We start from the raw sequence: 22,387 nt of genomic DNA on the forward strand, positions 1-22,387 counted from the left end.
GTATTGACATAAACAGAACTGAGAGAAATGGAACATCATCTGGTTTTATTTTAAATTGCTCTTACAGAAATGTACCAGAAAGCTTTCGCTACAGCACAACACCACATAAGAAACACTATAGACCCTCTATCTCACTTGGATTTGATGGTACTTAAATCAGGAGTTCTTTAAGCCCCAGTAAATGCCACATTCTTCCCCATGGCTTTTGCTTCAGATATTGTTAGCCATAGAGAGAACCACACAGTTATGGCACCAGCAACCTGAAGACCTCAGATACCTAAGTAAGACCAATAAAGTCCATGAGTCACGGTCTCAGGGGAATCAGAGCTACTTGGCATGCACCCATAGAAGGTCAATTGGAGCACAGGAGACCATTTCTAAATAACCCAGAGCATCACTACTGAGAAAAATAAATAGAACTATGTATCTTGTTTCCACATCTTAGCTGGCTAAATAAATAGCTCTGATAGTGCGCTCTCCAGGGCAGATTCTTAAAGTGACCTTGGTCACACTGCTGCCCAGGACAGGAGAATGCGGGTGTATCCACCAGAGAAGTGGTGCATTTTCAGTGCTGCATTCCTGGCAGCTGATCAAAGAACAAGGGTAATCTCAGCCCCCACAGTTGCCGGCTGTTCCTTCCCAGCAGCAAGGCAAATCATGGTGGCACGTAGTTATGGAGAGAAGGTATCAAGGACAAATACAAAGGGAGGATCAGAGGCTTGCAGGGAAGACATTACAAGATTTCCCCTGTAGGCAGGTTACAGACTAACGTTCTCTTCAAGCTCTATACTAATAGCCAAAAAAGAAGGACATGTTTTTTTGAACAGCTCACTACACCAAAATAACTTGCTCCAGATTTCATAGACCCTTTGGAAAGGCTATGCATTTCCTTCAAGTAAGATGACCAGCAAGACATACTGAACTAGACAAAGCACATGCCCCCCCACTTACACTTTCTCCCCCATCTCAGAAAGCCCACCCATAAACCCCCCTACCACAGGAACCCTATAAGTTTTAAACCATAGCTGCTCAAACAGTAGAAGCACATTCTTTACACATACCTCTATTTTTTGATGAGCTGTAAAGATACCCAGGATTTTCAAAACACAGCTATTTACAACTACCAAGAAAGAAGATTAGAACCCATTCTGTAGACGGGAATTCTAGTCTCAAGACCTACATTTTTTCTAGCAATATTGCTTAAGACCCCTTTCCCCAGTGAGCATACTGTTCCCAAAACAGACTGCAAACAAATACAATCCCCAGTGAATAAAAGGAAACTAGTACCTTTAAATAGGTGGCAAATGCTTTTTAAAACAAAACAGTGTAGTGTGCTTCTTCTGACGTAACACAGCCTGTCTCCATTGCACCATTGATCTTCTCAGCTGCTTCTAGTTATTAAATGAAACAACCAACTTTGACCTCCAGGCAAACTATCTGAGTGGCTATCAGGCTTCAGCTGATTTATGGTTCTCACAGGTTAAACCATGTGTTTATGGAAGCTAAATCACTTTTTTCTAAGCTTTAATAAAGGAAATTTTTGAGACTGTATTTTCTTCTTCTCTCTCCAGAGACCCTCTCAAAGAAATAGTTTAAGAGTTGTTCAAAACAATTTTTGTAGATGAGATGAGAAGAAACAAACACCAAATATTGCAAGTTGGCATTCTGTACCTCTAAATAAATCTCAGCAAAAATCTGATCTAGAAATGTATGACATACTAAGATGTCCCCTTCCCTAAGAGGAAGATGCAAATGGAAGAAGAAACTTTGCACAAATTGATTTAAAGAGCTCTCAGGCACCCAGTCCCAATGTTTAACAAAGAACTGATACAGACCCAAGTTCCCTTACACCCACATCCTGACTTATGAGGAAGCCACACAAGTAGAACTAACTCCAGTCCAATCATAGCCAACGCTTTGGGAAAACACAAGAAAACCAGGGAATTGAGTGGAATTTGCTTACTTAGTTAAGTTAATGGACTCATCAGTCATTTTTGCTTGCTTCAGAAGTTCAACTCTGGAACTAACTTATCCTGGGCTCTGCTGCCATTTCCAGGCTCCCTGAGTCTTAAAGATTAAAGTTGTAACACAAGGCCTGAGGGGAATCTTAGAGAGTGCTCAGATATCCTAGGACTAATACCGTAACAATAATATTCTTTGAGCTGTGTGATATCCCAACTGTTCCTGTGCAGGAACATCCTGATATCTTACTTTTGGAGAGACCATGTAGCCGAATCACAGGTATGCTGGCTAAGAGAGAACTGAAGCTGTGAAGCATTTCCAGGTACTTAGCACCACACTAGAAAGCCAAAACTGCAGACAAAAGTGAGTTGGCCTCCATTAACAAGGCAGCTGCAGGAAGTCATGTATCTGCTGGGCCCACTCACTATCTTATTTAGCAAGGCAAACTGTTCAATTTTTTTTTTATAGCCCCAGATGCACAGGCAGGAGAACTGGAAGCCTGACGCATTTAGCAAACAATAGTACCATGTGCTGATGTTCAAGTTCATAAATTGTTGTTAGTAGGAAACCCTTCCCTTACAGTGTGTTGTGTAACTGGCCTTGTTGGGAGAACTGGTATTAATCTTTGACAATTATGCCAGGAGGGGCAAGATTTATTAGACTTCTCATCCAGGGTGACAGGTCCACTTCCCAGCTACAGCTGTGCATTAAAAGGTCAAACTGTTGTGCCATGTCTGTCCACCTACCTCTCACCTTCACATCATGCCCATCCTAAAGCTACTTCCTCAGTAATCACCAGCCATGAACTGGACCTAAACCTGACAGATTGTTGTCATGTTGTTCCTCAGACATTCATGAACAGCCAGTGTTATGTGCTCCACATGGCAGAGCATGTCTAAAGGAGAGAACCAGCAGGTTCTGTGTTGCTTTAGTAAACACGATTGTGTGAGCAGAGGTCATAGTGGTAAGTTCTGCCTTTTGTTTGTGATGAGCAAGCCACAGAAATATGTTATGTCCTTCTGAGGATGTTTGTTTTCTGTATTTAAAAGTTTGCCTTGAAAGGTACCTGGGGATGTGGCCATAATCTTGAATCTGAGGAATAACGTTCATCATTGAGATGGAGATACAAAATGGACAGAAAAATAAATAAATAAATAAGAACAAAAAAAAAAAAAAAAAAAAAAAAAGCAAAACAAAGCAAAACAAACAAACAAAACACACACAATTATTTGAAATATTTGGAATGGGCTTAAAAACAGACCCAGGTTAATACTAGCAAGTACTGTCATCCACCAAAAATATCATGATGACCTGGTCACAACTCTCTCCAAAAGGAGGGAAAGAAAGAACTGCCACAATTTCCTTGTACCTGCTCCTAGGCCACTGGTGACAGGAGGTTCTTGCTAAGGGACAGGCAGGAGCAGTTTGCCTACTGCTGGGATGTGCTTCTCAAAATCCAGTCCTGACTGGAAAATGAAGGACGATACCTTGCAATCAAACTGCCATCACAATATAGGGTACACTACAAATAAATGGCCACCAGCATGAATCATATGATGAATCACAGCACAAGCAAGTCCTTCGGGGAGCTATTTCTGCCTCTTAAAAAACTCTGCAGATTTAAAGCAAGTGGAAATTCTGCATCCATTTCTGATTTCTTTGCCTTTTCAAGTGGAACCAAAATTTTATTTCTTGCTGGCCAGGAAAGATGAGTTCCCTTGTGGCTACTGCCTACCTGACTGTCCTGATGTGTCGCTTGCTGTAGGGGGTGATGACTTTGAAAAGCAGCTCCATAGCTCCATTGATGCCAAGCGTGGTTCCTGCAGTAACTGAAGCAATAAAAGAGAAAAGCAGTCAGCTCTGAAGCAAGTGGTCTTCGCTACTGTGTTTAGAAGTGATGCAGGGAAGGGAGTAGCTGCCCTTGGGGCTATGTGCAGGTTTCTATGGGCTTCTAACTGGACTGCAAAGATCATTTTACAGGCACAGAAGTGCAACAGAGAGCTGTCTGTGGACACACCCTGAGACAAGGTCAGACACAAAACGAGTTCTCAGATTCTGCACTTCTTCTGAGCTTCCCAAAACCTCTTTCCCAGTGGATATTGTACTCTCGAGGGAACAAATCATAGTTAAATAGGTTCAGGAATATGGAAGGGCTCAAATTCTTCCTGCATTTCCCAGAGGCAGCTCCATGCAGATGGCTTATTCCACATGGATATGGAGGGTCGAGGTTTCTTTCTGTGCTATTACTCAGCATTTTGGAAGTATATTTTTGGAAGGGGTGCTTCAAGTGCAGCCTAATTTCAGCTACCATTAGTCTTTCACTTGCTAGCACACCAGGAGCTTGTATAGATAAGGTTTGCAATTGATTCTAAAAATTCCCAGAAGCTGTTTAGCCAGGCCTCAGCACCATGAGCCAGGTTCTCTGTGTAAAGAAGGGGTAAATAAAGCTCTAAAATGTTAAATGCAAGTGAACAGGGTGAAGGGATCAGTAATCAAAAACAGCCAGAGGGAGACCTGGCTGTCTGCCCACTAGTAGGTTTTGCCTATTTTGTAAATATTTCCTGGTGGTCATTAGAGAGCTGCCAGAGGGCCCATCATCTCCTGCTGTCCTGCTGTGCCTCCGCCAAGTTGTCCGGTGATGGAAAGCCTTGTGTGGCTTGCCAACTACTTTCACTGTAGCTGGTGATTCATTAGAGACAGGGCAGTGGACAAGGCTTCTTGAACTCATCCTGCCCCAGAGTGGGAGGTAGGCTGCCACATGCAACTGGTGGCAGAGACTGTGAAGGGAGAAATGCAGGTCAAAGAAGCGTGACAAGGATTTGTCTTTTCTGCTTTCATGCCTAAGCACTCTCAGAGTTTTATATATTTGTGCATCCTCACTAGTTCCACTCCATAAAAATAATCTTTAATGTAGGGAGCGTGTGATCTCCTAGTTTGGTACCACATCCTCACAGACCTTCACCTAACCTCCCTTTCAGCTTTCCAGCTGGGCCACAGAGACCACGGAGTCAAAATTGGTTGGACAAGGTGGAAGCACAGCTGGTGAGGTGGAAGTACCTGGAGAGCAACAGAGCTCTGTGAAGGAACAGAGGATGGGTTCTGGGGTAGAGTAAGGGGCTTGACATGAACAGAAAGGAGGCCAGGCTGCAGTGCACATCCTGGAACTTCTGCAACATCTGCAGCTAAAATGGATGCAGGTGCACTGAAGCAGGGAGCAGCGATTGGTGTAGATCATCATTTTGGGTGGGAGGCAGCACACGGTCACTACCACAGCTGTGAAACCCAAATAAAGGCACATTTCAGCTTCTGGCCTTGGCTGCACTTTCAGCCAGACTCAGCCTTTTAAATGCTGTCTGTTGCAGGGAGAAGGGTTGAATGTTGAGGCTTGGCTGCTTGCCTGAGAAAGCCCATTGCATGAAACTAGCTCCTGTACAGCTAGGAGGGACCTGCAGGGCTAGGAGCCAGGAATGTTAAATCTTAGGATGCAGACTGCAGGCAGGATGGATGTCAAGAGTTATCTGCAGGTGAAGGAAGCAGGGAGGGAGAGGAAATGGTTGGAGTGAGCAAAGGGAAACTTGTGCTGACAAACTCAGTGCTCTATAGTAGGAAAAGCCTGTATGAATTTGTAATGATCCCTGGAGAGAATACTCGAAATCTCATTACTTGAGTTGTTTAATATGAGGGCATAGTTAAGCAAGAAAAGCTGGAAGAGTGCATGAGGGGAATACTAAGACAGAAGACCAGGTATTAAGTTCCCAGCTCTAATATGTGCTTCCTGAGGGACCTTGAATAAGTCAATGATTTCCCTCTGCCTTTCTCCACCTGCATTTCCCTTGCTTGTGGAGCTGCTCTGAGAAACTGCATAGAGGCTTAAGGTACCTAAGTCTCAGCAAAGGAATTGACTGTGTATATTATGGAATAGGAGATCATTATTGTGAATAGTTTTTCACTATAGCACTTATGTTTTCATAGCCTGCAAGTGAAATACACTGTATAGAACTTGTGGGGAATACCTCTTTCTAGGACTGTTCTGGCTTTTCAGTCCAATTCTGTATATTAACAGTGCATGCAGGCACTTGCCTTAAACGGGAATTATGTTTAATTGCTCTGAAATGATGAAGAAAGAGCTATTGTCCTTTCCATGATGAGGAAAGGAGGAAAACCCAGGTACTCACCATTGGAAGCACAAACGCGCAGGACCCAGAGGCAGTGGGTGAGGTTCAGGTGGTGGCCCAGATTTTGTCTTGTCAAACTCAGGATTACATCAGTTGCTTCTGCCTTCTGTACTTTCAGCCCAAACTTCCTATCTGTGAAAAGCAAAGCAGAATCAAAATTATTATGAAGACCAAGCCTCTGCAGCAGTGCTGTTAAGCATAATTGAACCATGCCTAAGCTGCAATCTCATAACAAAATTATTCAAATGAATCAGTGTCATTTGAAGATTGCACTGAGAACATGAAAATATTGTATTTACTTACAGTTACCATATACAAAGAGAAATCGTATTTTAAGGTTTCACATAGATTAAGTGAAACAAAAATAAATTTCTGCTAGAGAGGTGAGGTGGACTTTCAGCTAGCAGGCCAATGCAAGGCAAAACATGGATAAAACCTGTGCAAGAAGCAGCAGCATGTGCACGTACACCTTCCCTGTCTTGTTAAAAGTTTTCCAACTGGCCAGACCGTAGCTGACCCGGATTTCCAAAGTAGTACATCCTCCAAATAAACTCACAGTGCTCTATCAACCAGTCTGTGCATGCATTTTGGGGTTCCCCCACCCACCTAAGCATTCCCACCATGCAGTAGTACCTCGTTGGCCAACCCTGGCCAGGAGACGAAGCAGGGGCAGGAGGATGCTGTGGTCGGGGGGCTCGGTGCAGGCAGCAGAGATGAGGGCCTGCAGCAGGGCCTCACTGCCCCCTTTGCTGATCACATACTGAATTCTCCGTCCAGTCCCTAGGGAAATGAGGGCAAGAGTAAAAGGCTTTGATCAGAGCACCTTTGCCCCAGAGCAACAGTTATTGATAGCTTTCAACCTGCACAATGCATACAAAGGCCTTCCTGTGTTGTTTTATTGTTATAAACTCCAGGGTGTTTGCAGATTTGACCTCTTGGGTGCCCCCAGATTGGAGATGTGGCTCATGGTTGTGTGGTGAAACCATTGTCTATGCTTCTTCTTGCTCCAGCGGTCCTTACTTTTACAAACCTACGTCCTGCTGGTTTTTCATTGTGCATTGAAATGCAGCAGAGAGGAATAAGCAGAGACACCAGCAGATTTCAAAGGAGCAGAAGGCTCAGTGATCTTTTCTTAGATATTGGAAATTAAACTAGCAAAGGAATAAAGCTCTGGATGTCTGCCAAAGGAAGAGGAATCCTAGGGAAACTTTGGAGACAGCTTTCAAACAAGGTCTCCAAAGAAACCACACACTAATCCTGTGAGCCCCACTGCATCGGCAGTGATCCATGTGCATCTCTGGCAGCTGTGTTAGCTCTCCATGGTTGGTGGAAGCTGCATGTTCAGCCCTCAGAGCACCTGGAGGGGAGATAGTATCTTCTGCCCTCAAGCAGGCAATCCTTCCATCTAACTGAGGAATAAATCTGCAGGGCTTCAAAAGAGAGATTCAACTGGACTGGTGTTGTCTGTGATGGGGCTGTGAGGAGTGGGTAATGCAGGAGGCTTCAATTCTTGCCAACGCAGCCTAGCAGCTCGGTTGGATTGAAAATTGCTTAGCAAAAGACATTTTTGAGGTGGAACAGCAGGAAAAATAAATATTCTTTCAGTTCTTGTGCCAATTCACTTATTTTTTTCACGTTGCTTGGGCACATGCAGCAACATGTCATCCCTGCAGCCCTGAAGTGAAGATGCCGATGGGAAGGTGATGAACTCTCTCCATCAGAGTCCCTGCAGTGCAGGAAGTCAGGTTCCTCTCTCTGTTTCACAACCCAACCTCCAATGGCACAGGTGAATATTTCTGGTGGTTGACTGCCAGGGATTATGAAAACCTTGAAACTCATGGGCTTATTTTGAACTAAAATCAATAGAGATTTTTTGCCTTTTTTTTTTTTTTATAACTTAGAGCAAAAATTCAATTTTCTGGACATGGAAGTAAGGACTGAGTAGCTATAGGTGCAATTCATATTTTGTTCACCCTGCAAACACCTGGCTGAGTGTACACAGATCTGAATTCCCTGCCCTGCTCAAACAACCCCTGCCTGCCCTTAGCCTGCAGGCATTGCCCCAGAGCTCAATTCCTTACCCAGAGAGAGCAGGTCAGTGAGGACGCTGAGAATGTTCAGCAAAACATCCTTGTCACAGGAGCTCTGAAATGGAAACACATCATCTTCAGGGATAAAATCAGAACAGTGAACTTCGTGCTACACCGGGCTGCAGTGCCACATGCGGTGCAGAGGCACCAATATCCTTGCTTGGATACTGAGTACTTTTTGTGCCATCTGTCCAGTGAATATGTGCAGCCATACTGATAACACATTGTAAAAGCCTCTGACAGACATACTGATCATACCACACAATATTTAATACACAGTAGCATTTCTGCAGAATTTACATCTAAATTCTAAATTACATCTCTTTCTTTTTTTCTTTATCACACAGCAATGCTAAATGTGTGGTGGTTTTCAACGAGAACATCCCTTATTGCAGCACCTGGAAAAGAATAACTTTAAATTATATTCATCTCATTTACAAGAAAATTACCCTGTCTTTGCAGTTTTACAGCCACAACCACATGGAAACCTGGAGTCTGGGGAGCAGAAAGATGCCCTAAACTTATTTTTAATCAAGTCTGAGTAAGCACCACACCCTGCCATCACACATTCTGCTTTAGATTCACTTTAAATTTTTCTCTAGAGGAAATCAGATACAGTGTACTCGAGGAGAAGGGAACACATGATATCTACCATCCATCTGTGTGATACACTAGACCTCTGCTTGAATCCTCCTCCAACCAGATTTCATTGCTAAGACTGAGGAATTAATCACCGGTCTGTATTGTTGTATGCGAGATCTGGGTTAAGTTCTAGATGTCTTAATATCCGTAAAGATAAAACACAACACAAAAGAAATTTCCAATATAATAGAAAAGTTTCATTTGTGTAGCTTTGGTCCTGAATAACATTAGGTGTTTCACATAAGCTATACCGGAATCACCGTATCTCCCATTAAGTTATTAAAATAGGATAATATCTTATACATATCTTACACATGGCTCCTATATTTCTGAATGTTGAAGCGCTTCAGAAACTTTACCTACTAGGACATATTCTGGATATATGCAATTATTTCACCAGCCAAAACGACTCAACCATTCTCTGACACATTGAACATTATGCAACTGATGATATAAGACAGGGAATCAAGAAGTAACACGTAGCAAAAAGAATGTGTAGAAGGAACATTTGGAAATTCTGCCTAATTCAGACCTTTAATAATGACTATTATTAATGCAAGCAGACAATTTATTTCCAGTGGATCCCTGCTAAAGTCACAGCATAAGCTGAAATGGTGCTGCAGATGGTGTAGCTAATTAGGCAGCTCTGTATCATACCCTTTCACCGCTATAGTGGGGGAAGATATGCCCTGAGTGAGACACGGGAATGAAGCATATGAATATGCTTACATATGCTTATATGCATATAAAAATAGGAAGCTTGTTGAAACCAAAAGGGTCGGTGTGATGGGATTACCAGGTCTTTCACAGCCAAGACAAAGAGAATATATGACTTTAACAAAATGCATTTACTCTTGTTTCAGCTTCACCTTAGAGAGCCTTTCCAAATCCAACTTACTGGCTCAAGGGACCACACAAGGGAAAGAGAGCCTTTTTTCAAGAGAGAAAAAGCTGCAATAGGGTCAGAGTGGCTACGAATACCATTGCTTCTTGGTAACATATAGTTTCAGTCACATGATAATCCTGCTAATTGGTGTCTTTGTTCATTAGTCCACAATCCTGTGCTGTTCCAAGTCTCTTGATTTCAGAGGAAATAAACAGTGATCAGAGCTCTCTTCCCAAGAGTTCTGTGGCATTTTTTAGCATACGGACTTAATAGTCAGGAGCAAGCTGTCAGGGGTGATGAGTGTCCACCAAATTTACTGACTCCAGGAAGAGTTACAGTCCTCAGCACCTTTTTAAATATCAGCGTTACTGTCCTCTGGTTTTGTCTTGCTGCCTCTCAGTATCCCTTTCCTCTGTAGGTGGATGGATTACACATTAAGGTTTCAGTAATGAAGTCTTCATTGATTTATGCTCCTATTACACTGGGCTGTTTATTTTAACTGATTGGATTGTGGGTTTCCTAAGCCATTAACACAAATAGTGATGACATAAGATATCCTCTGACTTTCCATGCGCTTTATCCAGGGACACAGATGAACAAAGAACTTGAGGGGATGTGAAAGATCAACCTTTAAAATGTGCAAATTAGAGCTGGGTGATATTGCCAAATATTTTACCTGAGTATTTACTCTTGGTATTTTAACACTGAAACTCTAATTGTGTTGGTGCACCATCATTCCCTTTCCTCCAGAGCACTAATGAGGGAATTGGAGGGCTTGTGTGTTTGCTGAAACAGTGGATAAAACCCTAGTCCCATTAGAAATTATAATATATTTCCCACTGACTTTAGTGGCACCAGGATTTCAACCACTGAATAATACAGAATATCACAGAGGAGTACAGCTCCAATTCATGATAGCCAGGCCAAATATATATATGTATATATATATTATATATATACACACACATATATATATATTTATATATATATATTATATATATATTATATGGCTATAATTTTATACTATATATATTATATATATATTATATATAAAGCTCTAAAAGCTCTACAGTTGTTGTCTTACAAGATGATGACTTGCCTGTTGAATAGAGACAGCTCAGATTTTTGGCTAATTAACTCGTTATTTTCTAAAACATCAAAGAAATCTGGACATTGAGTTCCAGGAGAATTAGTTGTTTAATGCTCATACCAAACTGTGGAAGAATTGCCAACAAATTCATTCATAAAAAATATTCAGTAAATCTTTTTGAACAGTAAATACAAATGAGAAAATCACAACTTGTGCCTGATCTAAAAAAGATGAATAGGGTAATTTCTTTAATGCAAATTACTTACCCAGCTCTGGTTAAAATAAACACATTAGTTATTTTTATTGAAAGATATGTTTGACTGCTCAAGAACAAATGGTAAGCAAGGAGAGAAGTAAAATTCCTCTTGCTAAATATTTTCCATTCCTGCCAGCACTTACGAATGTTACATACAATATCTGTACACGTACAGACTAATGAAGATGCATTCATGGTATATGGGTGGAATGAGAGCAGAGAAAAGATCCCAGAGGCTCAAGTTAGATTACAAAATCGCCAGCCTCCTGCAGGATTTCACTAAAAGGATTTAGAGTCAGAGCCAAATTGTTACCTATTAACAACAGCCTGTAGCTGCCTTTCACGGCTTGCAGCTGGACAAGGTCTAAAGTAACAAAAAGCATCACTTAAAATATTAAGCATGGCTGTACTTTTTAGCCAGAGCCCCCCATCTTAGCCTTACTTCAGTGAAGCCTGCTGTTTTTCTCACCCAACTGGGAGTATCACAGGGCTGAGTTCAGATGCATTTAATCAGCTTCCAGCTGATAGTTCCTCTCTGAGACTTTTCTGAGCTGTTTCTGGGAATTAATCCCTGAAACACCAGGGCTTTGGTTAGCTTGGCTGAAGCTCCTCATACATAAACAGCAGAGAGATAGAGAAAGCCAGGAATAAAAAATACCCCAGCATATAGGCATTGATACATCCAGGCAGCAAATGATTAGTTAGTGACATTGGATTTGGAGGCCAACAGCTCCATCCCAAGATCCTTCCGACTGGCAGCTCAGATTATTTTGCTGACCCACAAGTACGCAGGGAAGGAGTTCCTATCTCCTCATCCTGCTCCTGGGAACATGCCAAGAAAAGCTGTTATTTACTCAAGACACGATTATAAAATTCCAACTAAGCCACAGAACCAGGTAATCTCATTTCAGCAGACAAGTCACCTGGGATTTTTTCTCCATGTTTTGAAGAGCCACCAGAGATTATTTTTCCTGTCCCACCTGAAGGACAGCAGCTATTGGTGCAGTTCCCCTGTTAGTGCTGCCCTCAAATGAAGAATTCCCAGAAACGCAGTCATCTGTGTAGCTCTTGGGCTTTCATGTCTTTTGCCCAAAGGTACGTATTTCTCCAACTAAGACATGCAAATTAATGAGGGTGTTTACTGTGAGTCTAAGCACTGTGGCTGAAAAAAATGAAGAATGCCCAGTAAGAAATCATACAATATTAATTTGTGCAGCATGATATTTACTAATAAATATTTTATTTGAGGAAAGGAGTACAAAGCTGTTATTCCACCCGCAAAAATTATGAATGCAAAATTAAAGAAGTAACTTCTGGAAGGCAACGGATAACGTGTTTTCTAACAATGCTCCTATTAAATTAATTGTTGGCTGTAGTCCCACAAAGCTGTGTGACTACTTGGAAATAAATATATAAATATATAAATGTATGAATATATAAATATATTAATACATGTATATTTATATATAAATAAAAGATCTGGGCTAGCACACTTCTAGAGTTGTTTTTTTTTAGAGAGAGGCTGAGGAATAGGATGTCCAGTTCCAAGTTTTATTTGTTTGTTTGCTTGTTTTTAAATAGCCTGTTTCTAAATAGGGAAGCAGGATTTGACATGTTCAAAATACATCCTTCTTTCTTCTCTTACCCTTAATAAATACGCTCACACAAATAGCAGCAGTCAGAAGCCTAACTGTCTGTGTAATGACACTTGCATCTGCAAGAAAATCTCTTGTTCACTGCATTCAGAGTCTTTGGAAGAGAAAACTAGGTGCAAAGTTAAACTAGCTAAAACCAAGACTAGTTTAGGGGCTGAGAAGGATTAGCCCTCTCTGTCTCCCGAGACCTCCAGAAAATATAGAGCTGCTAATAACTGCATTAACACCTAAATCAGAGGCTCCCTTCCTGATGTTCTGCTGCCAGCGAGGTGGAGGTGTGCACCAAACCCAACTACTCAGCACCGCCAGTGTTAGGGGTTTGGCAGCTGGACATCTCGCACCTATCAGGTCTTGCAATAACCGCAAACCAGGTTCAGCGCCTTACGTTCTGCGCCTTGCCAGAGTAAATTGCTTTTTCTAATTTAAGTAGAGCTAAAAATTCATGTTAAAAAAAGGAGAGCAAAATACCCTGGAGAGTTCCTTGCTTGTGTGCTCCCATCCTCAGCCTCAATATTCAGCCAGCTAGCTCTGATTTCTTGCTGGGAGGTTATCGATAGTATTGGATATGCGGAGGTTTGGAAAATATCATTATTTCTGTGGGGAAAAAATACATTCAGGGATCTCTGAAATTTCACTAGGCAACCTCAGAATAAGGGAGTGTTGCAACTCAAGTGATTACAGACTAAATGAAGCACTTCGTTACAATCCTAACGTCATCCAGCGTTAGAAGAATCCCAAGAAGTCATGGTCCTATTGCCCCTGCTCCCAAAATGTCCAAATGTCCTCAGCATCTCCACCATCTTCTGTGGTAAAAAGCAAGCGCATTTCTCTGGGCTAACCTGGGTTTCCTCTGCCCAGGAGTCAGTCAGATAGGCCAGGAAACTCCAAGGAGATGTGGAAGGGAAGGGGTCTATTTAAAGAAGTGGAGAGGAGGACCTTACTGCTAGGATAGTGTCCTAAGTGACCTCCTTAATCCTGCAAGAGAGGCATTCACAGCTGTGTGGGATCATGTAGCCCTCAAACTGTATGCAGGGCGGCCAAGGGGCCTCCAAGAACAAGACACGTGGTCTGACTGCTCCTTGCTCCTGCCTGTGAGCTCTGCTTGCTCCTGAGCACCCCTGCCTGGCCTGGCTGGTGCCCTCTCTACCCAACACCAGCCATTCTCATTCCTACTGATGCTCACTACTGATGCTCAAGCCAGGCTCTGTGCATCAGCCCAAAGCAGCACTTGTAGGTTTTATACCAAAAAATGCAGCAAAAACTGACAAAAATGTCTCTCTGTGGCCTGATGCAGTCAAGTGTGAGGGTTTTTTATGATCTCCATTGACCTGAAGGTATGTTTTTCTCATCTTTGCTTGCACTTGGGTGTGATAACCTGCAATTATTTTATTTTTTTTCATTAACACAGCAGCTCACAGTTGGGTTCAGTAATTAGGCATCTTTCACAACGGATGGCAGATCATCCAGGTGTCTGGGCAGAAACAGTGCCTCAAAGCCAACTTCTTGCACGTTATTGTACAGGACTTTGCTCCTGTTCATTGAGCTTCAGGGCTTGTTCTCAAAGGATATGTGCTACACACTGTGGGAATGAACCGCCACAAGGCAGACATGGGCAAAGTCCAAACTTATATCTGAATGTCTTCAAAACACTGAAGGTGTTGAGATGTAACAGCTTGGCGTGAGCTGATCTCTAGCCAAAATAACTTGGTGAATAACATGGTGGAAATCATCTGTGCCAAGGAATCCTACTATATTTAATGCAATAAATTGCACTAACATAACACCTTTCATCACAAGATCACAGATTTCTTTACAAATATTAATTAACACCTGCCCCACTGCATCCTTCATCAAGGCTATCAGATTCATTGTCCCTTGTTTTTTGCTGCTGGTGGGAAATTCACTTAGGCATCACCTAAGTGAGTCGATGGCAAAACCAGGGGCAGAGCCCAGACAGTTAGTAGGTAAAAAGCAGAAACACTTTCTGCACAGACGTATTACAGCTACTTGACATTAGTGTGTCCTAGCCCTATTTTTGAAGTGATATTCATCCTCATGCCCAAGGATGAGAGAGATGCTGCACATCTACAATATATAATATCTATGTGCTATAAGGCACATAGATCGTGATTTTGCCTGCTGCATCACAAAGTCTCCAAGGTGTTTCACTTCACTTCAGAGCAAGGTTGTTCATCATCTGTGCCCCACTGTTAGCATGTCACACTAATACATGTTCACATCCAGATATCTGCAGGAATTATGCCCTGATAGAGTGCAATTTCTTGGATGCCTTTAGCAAAGGAAATTGCTTTTTTCTTTCCTGCTTTTTACTCATGCCAAAGTTCTCTCTATATTCTTAAAAAAAAAAAAAAAAAAAAAAAAAAGATTGTCCTTCTGCAGAAGTTCCTCCTGATACAAAGTTCCTTTGTGTCACTTCCTCCTCTCACTAATGCATCTCTAATAGAGCAATTACTTTATTATGCAGAACCAGTGGTAAAACACATTATTATATAACCTTAAAATGCTTCTGTCAAATTGGAAATGTTAAAAGAATAAGGAAACTTTGAAATAAATCAAAACACGTGATATTCTGCAAAAGGCTTTTAGATGTTCCCTTGAATATTTCTAATGTTCTTTCTGTAATTTCTACTGCAGATAAATTCTCAGAGGTTTCATCTCCTATTTCACAATAAGTTGCCTCTGACACCTAAAGATTTTGACGGGATTTAATGTTATATCATTCACGTTTTTCTTTAAAAAAAAAAAAAAAAAAAAAAAAAAAAAAAAAAAAACTATTTTTATTCTAGTGCCAAAATTATCCTAGTATGTGTCTTTCACACTTTCTTTACAAGACTTTATATAACATTAATTATTCTTGCGTGACAATTTTTGTATGCCTGCTAGCACCTACTGTTTATTGGTGTTTCTTGTGTTTATTCCTAAACTTTATATTACTTTACCTGTTACTGATATATTTTAAAATATTAATGTTTCATTCAAATGCTGCTCTGTTACAGCTACTTAACACAACTGCCACCCAAACTTAATAGGGAGGAATCTGTGTTTTCCATTCAGTGTAGTTTTCTTTCCCTCTACTTGTGATGAAAAAGCATCATGAAACATGCTACAGTTTTTCTTTCTGAGATTTTACAGGCGCACTCCAGAGTATACTCTCTCTTTCAAAGAAGAAGCGGATTTGTAAATTAACAAAGATTTTTTTTTTTTCAAGCAAAGGCATTTCTCAAAGTACAAGTGAGCTTGGAAAAAATCCAGCTGTACTTGCTTTTTAATAAAACCATAGGTTTTGAATACCACAGCAAATATAAGCATGTGCAGGTGGAAGTAAACAACCATAATGAAGATACTGCTGTCCTCTTCTTCTCTGTGATGTTCCTGCTTAGCTTAAGCAGAATAAAGCCACAAGAGTCCCTGTGTCTACTCTTGGTCTGCCTTGGCACTTCCTAGTGTAATGTTGTGTTCTGCTGGGGCTTTTCTCTCTGTTCCAGGGCTAATACTCCCATTTGTTACACATTAGGCTGAGATTGACCTGCTAGGCTGAAGAAAAGGAGCACTGTAAGGTATGTTCTGGTTTAGACTGACAGCACGCCTTTCTCTTGCTGAGATAAGTGTCCTTATATGTCAATCTACCCCGCTTTCAGGAGTGTTTTCTGGAACAGCATTGAAAATGCCTTTAATCAATCAACACTTAATAATGATGATTGAGGTATGGGTAGCAGGGACATACTGCTAATAACTATTGTTATATTGTTAGTCACAGCTTATTTTTGTAGGAGATAGAACCTGAAAGTGAAAATGATGAACCTATTTTTCCCATCCAGCGTAAGTGAAAAATCAAACAACAAACGAAACTCGGCATCTATAATGAATAGCAAACCCTGCTTCAAAATTCTTAATGATTCGAAGTATTATTACTGGTAATGTAAAGCAGAACATCTGTCTAACTGCATTATTGAGAGCCATTTGTCTAGATTTTAACAGCAATCTCTTAAAAGCAAAGCCCTCAGCTCTCTGAAAAACCTGCCAAGTTTTTAAATGGTATGACAGTGGTATGTCATTTTCCATCCAGAAAGTAACAAAGGTTTCTATTATCTTTAGTCTATATCCTATGCAAGACACCCAGCAGAAGCAATCCAATGCCACCACGTTAAAGGCAGGCTTTATTTTGTTTGGGGCTTTATTCAGACATTGTTAATTCAGTTCAACAGCACAGAAGCACTTGCAAACTAAGTGCTGGCTGGTCAAGCTAAAAAGCATTTTATTAGCTCAGTGAATGAGTTCACTGCTGCATTTGTGCTCTAGGAAAATGTGACAGGAGTTAAATTTAAAAATACTAGCTCAGGGTCCTGTCTGAGAGTCCTGAGCTGAGATCAGGCTGATGTAGATCACGGACATTGCAAAGTGAGAGAGAAATGAGAGCTTCTGCTCCTGCCAGCACCTTTCTGTGTGCAGCAAGGCTGTGGCTCTTCAGCTGAGCAAACTTTGCCACTTGCTGTGCCTGCAGGTATCTGAAGAGCCACACTGAGCCAGAACATCCTGACCCAGGAGGTCAGGAGCACGGTGTCCCCTGCTGTGCCATTCTCTACTTTAACTTCACCTTGCTGAGACACCTGTGGACTGAGCAGAACTCCCTGGGCTGGCATTAGTTCACAGAGCTTGAACGATGCTGGGAGTCAGGCAGGTGATAGCTGCAGACATGGTCCTTTGTGAGAAATCATGGCAAAAGGACAGACTGCAAATAAATCAGCCTTGTTCAGAGACTCTCCTGAGACTCTTATGTGAGAACAGGCTGAACACGTGGTGGCATATGAGTCATAAAAAGAGGGGATTTTCTGCAGGAGCCATGTATTCCTCTGCTGGTGGTATAGCAAAGGGGACCTCTGAGCTCTTCACAGTCTCGCCCATGTCTGGCTGAGATCTGAGCAAATGCAGTCTTGATGCCGGGGTGGGCTGATCTCTGAGAGAAAGGTGAATTTTTCAGGGAATACCCAGTAGGCGGTTCAGTGTATGCCAAAACATAGTCATAAAGGTCTAACTCCTGATGCCTTTATCTGTCGCCAGCATGGAGAGACTACCACGAAGTTGTTGTTGTGTCCTGTTTTATTTGTGCATGGTCCCATTGGTATAGCAGTGCTCCATAAGCTTTGTTAGGACATAGCTTTGTTAGGGGAACTCAGCTAGGAAGATTTCCATCTGTTTGATCTGTCAGCCACTTAGATAATCATCTTTTAGATAAAATCCTCCAAAGTTTTCAGTGAGATACAGCTTCTGCTATGGGAACTTTTGAAACAAACCACTAATAAGTATGGTTTTCATCTCTGAGAGCAAGTCATTTTAATGTATCTCTGCTTCCAGCTGTCCCCTTGAAATCCCTGTGCATTATGGGGAGATCAAATGACCTAAGCCCTATTGGAAGAGAAATTGTTGAAGAAAAACAGAGCCAGGCACACATTCTCTTTCACATTTGGCATCTCAAGCTCTCTCCCCCATTTAGAGAACATACCATGGGGCAAAAGACCAAATATAGGGGACTTTTCCAAGCAGGAGGCCAGACAAAACAGGGCAGTACCTCTGCTTTTCCCTAGCCTCTTCAGAAACTGTCCCCATGTGGATGGAGCTGGTTTATTCCTGGAAGAATGGAGGGTTGAAAGAGGCAGTTCAGTTTGTTCCTCTGACTTCATCAGATCAGCATTTTAATCGTAGGGAAAGGTCAGGTGGACCATTCTCCCTCCTCCCCTCCTTTTGCAGCGCAGACAGGTGGGCATTCACTATGCCAAGTGAACTGCTTATGGAAGGATCTCTTTCTCTCTCTGTCACGCTTCTGCTCGTCAGGTTAATCTTGAATAAAATGGAAGGCCAACTTTATCTTCACTGTAAAACTTCTGCTTTGGCCTTCCAGAAAAAATGCCGTAAAAATCAGAGGATGGCAGAGGACCACAGGCATTACGCTGATTTCACCCAGTGAAGGAATGCCATCTGCTCATGAAGTAAGTCGTTCCACCCTTTGGTTTGGGAAAGTGTGAACTAAGAAGTGAACTAAGTTCCACCCAAACTTGACAGATGAGTTTTATCTGAATTTAACAACTAAATGGAGAAATCTGGAGGCACGGATATTAAATGAGGTTGAAAGAAAGAGTTTGAAGCAGTCCTGAGTACAAAACCCAGGACTCCTGTTTTAGCAGCCATCAATACCACATCGTTCTGTGGAAAGGAAGGGAATAGATAGCAGGGAGTGTGGTGGAGCAGATGGGTCCAGGGGAGAGGAATCTGTTTACTGAAGGGATCAAATTCCCACTGGGTCCAGCAGGAAACCTCTGCCTGTAAATTACACCAACAATTAATGCACATAAAAGACTTACCAGTTGTTGACTGGAGAAAAGTGCAACGTTGTGGTGCTTCCATGGCTCTAGACTCAGAAAAGAAATGTTTTACCTTCAAAGTGTCCCTTGTTGAAAGGTAGAAAAAAGGCAAGATTTCTTTGGTAGACTAGTTATTTCTCCCAAAGGACATTTCCATGTCAGAATTACTCCATTTTCTAATAAGAATCGCCATGAAAGTTTTGCTGTTCTCATTAATTCCACCTCAACCTACAGCACCTTTTGAAAAAGAAGGCTGTGTTCTTCTTGGAGAACAAACCACAAGGAGAAAAGGAAAAAAAAATCAGCCTTGTTCTCTAAACCCCCTAAGGGAAGGAGGTTTCACTTTGCCCAGTGAATTTCTTGTCGAGCAGATGTTATTCTGTCAATCAATAGACAGTCTAAAGCATTCATTCTCTTCTGTGTAGCTCAGTACTGCCTGTGGGTGGAGGGGTCTCTACTATATTATTTTTGACCTCTCTAGAAGAAATCTCATGAAATCAAGGACAAATTCTTGACTTCTAAAACCTCCATTTCTTTATAATAAGATAGGTCTCTACTCAGTAAAACAAAGGCCATAACAGAGCAACAGATCATCAGGAAATACTAAATCCTGGGTGCGAATTTGGTGTCTTCATTGATTGATGTTCTTGCTTCAAAGTCAGCATCATTCAACTGCCTTTTCTGAAATTAAACTGTCTTTCATGACAGCAGCACAATAATGCACACATAGCTTCTAGGACTGTAGGCACTGAAGACCCACCAGTTTCTCAACTAGGCTGGACATCCATACCTATAGTTGTACAAGAAAAAACTGTGCAGCTTCCCCCTAATGCTCATTCCATACCTCCTGAAGCAATCTTGTTTTTGTCAATGTGGAAAAGGGAGACAGGTGAGATTGCCTTGAACTGATCCCAGTCTCACTAGAGAAGATGGTCACTCTCTTTCTAGTTATGTCCCACCATTTCCATCCTTTTCCTCATCCTTTCCTGAGGAGATGATCAGTGAGCCCGGCATGCAGAATGGTTCCAGCTCATGGATCAGCACTTCTACCCTATGGCCCATCAGGCTCTGAAGGCCAACAGGTGCAAATAGACAGTCCATGAGACAAGTGCTTATTAAAAGAACAGGGAAAGGCAACAGGGAATTATTTTATATCCTGGTCTGGTGAGAAGAATGTAGTCATGGGGCTAAAGTCTGGCAGAGCACGATGACACGTGTGGATGATTAGTACGTTTGCAGATATAGGATTTGCAAAGACGTGAAAGCCTGAGGTTCTCAGGTCTCCATATATCAACCCTACCACACACAGCAAAGGGCCACCTCTCCCCAGGACCATGGCTCATTTCATGAGGAGCTTCTGGCAAATACCGCTTCAATTGTGCACTTCTCTTGAGTTCTTTGGAAAAACGGGCTTTCATCTTCTCTTTCCCCAGAAGCACAAATCCTCCCCCAACTTTTCTCACAAATGTAATGATGACACACGTTGTGTTACCTATCTTGGCACAAACAGGAATAATCACACAAAGGCAGTGTCCCTGTGACAGCAACATATCCAGGGCAACTTTCAGCCCTGCTATACTACAGTGAGTGATACGAAATCCCTCCCCGTCTCTTAAATTCCTGGTACATTTTGGAAATGTTTTCCTTTCTGTTAACACACATCAGTGAAACTCTCTGCTGGTGTTAGAAGACAGTGCTAAAGTTAACCATTATCAGCCCACACATTTTTCTATACAACCAACTGTCCAACTGTCTTGCGCTCTCCTCTAAATGTAATATGATGAACTCTAGCTCCAAATGTCCATGAACATATTTTATACCACAGATATATATCCCCATTACAGATAAAGCCAAGCATTGAATGAAAAAAAGAAAAAAAGGAAAAAAAGAAGAAAAAAAAAAGAAGTGTCAAAAGGATCTCTAAGCCATTATGCACAAAATGCAGCATAATATACTGAAAATAAGATTATGCTATGTAAAGAAACACAAGTAAAATCTATTCAGGCAAATACCTCTCTGTATGAAAACAACTCATTTCATGTATTGCAGAGGGAAACTATTGAAGCCCAAGAAAAGAAGAAGGTTGAAATTTTCCATTGATATAAAAGTATTGATGTGATATAATAAATATATCTGTAGGCATACAAAATGCCCAGGGAAGCAAGGTAACCACCAGCAATTATTCTTGACTTACATATAGGTAATCAGATGTATCTGAATATTTTTTACACTGTATGAGAAATACGAGTATTATAAGCAAATGCATATACCTTCTTAGTTAATGTAGCTTAATGTGTGTTTGTGTCTATAATGCAGCGCTTGTCCAAAAATATGCAATATAAAGCTGCTTAACATGATATAACGTACCATTATATTACATGCAAATTGCCTAAGTTAAACAGCATGGCCATGAATGCAGTCAGGCTGGGCCCTCAACAGCTGAGAGACGACAGTTTTAAAATGTTCGTGTCATTTCATTTGGCCCCCTGGAACAACAATATATATTTTCTTAATTACGCAATAACTTGCTGTTTTATTTCACAAACCTCCTGCTTCAGAATGAACAGTGTCTTCTGCCTTGAAAATCACCCCATATAGCTTTTTGTCCTCATCGTTTAGCATGTGGTCCTGTGCATTATTTATTGTGCCCAATCGAAGCCCTGCACTGAAACAGAATCACTAATTCGTTCCACATTTTATTTTTTTTTATTGTGTTTTCACCAGAACTTTTTCTTTTCAAATGTTCATTGCCTGATCTTCTCAAACACTGATATGAGACATGGTGGGATTATTAGCCATTTTACGTAGAATTAAGTCAGATGCAGAGGGTTGTGACCCATTTCTCCAGACCTGCATTCTAGTGACAAGACTGTCCTGAGCATTTGCATTTCTTCACTAAGGGAACCCAGGGGTCTTGAGGAAAAGGCAGACTGAGGCCCACTTTAAAACTTTGACATGGAAAGTTCTGCTTGATTTCCAGAGCCAAAAAAAAAAAAAAAAAAAAAAAAAAAATGCACTCTCTTGCTCAGTCCAGCTGTATTTGCTGCCAAGCCAGTCTCTGGGTGTATTTTGCACCTCGAGGTCCTACATCCTCATTAATGCAGTCACAGGGAACTCTGGAGAGCCCAACTGGAGGCATTTTCAGAGGAGTTGGCAGTGAGCTCAGAGAAACAGCTGCAGCCAGCCTGGGGACAGAGAGTGAAATTCTGGTCCCATCTTGGCCAGTTGAAGGGTTTCAGCAGAGCCCAAAAAGT

At 41.5% G+C, this 22,387-nt stretch overlaps 1 protein-coding gene across 6 annotated transcripts in view; it reads right to left on the reverse strand.

Annotated features, from left to right (window-relative positions):
• AGBL1 (AGBL carboxypeptidase 1) overlaps positions 1-22,387 on the reverse strand; it is a 447,272-nt gene that overhangs the window by 406,009 nt on the left and 18,876 nt on the right. For 5 of the 6 annotated variants that reach the window (XR_011811890.1, XM_072043264.1, XM_038185147.2 and 2 more), the window contains 4 exons: positions 8,219-8,282; positions 6,771-6,917; positions 6,138-6,269; positions 3,698-3,791 (listed from right to left, as the gene is read on the reverse strand). Coding sequence is in view for 4 of the 6 variants with exons in the window: in XM_072043264.1 (XP_071899365.1) it covers positions 3,698-3,791; positions 6,138-6,269; positions 6,771-6,917; positions 8,219-8,282 (437 nt within the window). In the remaining 2 variants the exon portion in view is untranslated. Of the gene's footprint in view, positions 1-1,061; positions 1,253-3,697; positions 3,792-6,137; positions 6,270-6,770; positions 6,918-8,218; positions 8,283-22,387 lie in introns of those variants that run through there. The other variant, XM_072043265.1, reaches the window with a different exon arrangement.

Source organism: Anas platyrhynchos, chromosome 11 (assembly GCF_047663525.1).
Source record: "Anas platyrhynchos isolate ZD024472 breed Pekin duck chromosome 11, IASCAAS_PekinDuck_T2T, whole genome shotgun sequence".
NCBI classification, from domain to species: Eukaryota; Metazoa; Chordata; class Aves; order Anseriformes; family Anatidae; genus Anas; species Anas platyrhynchos.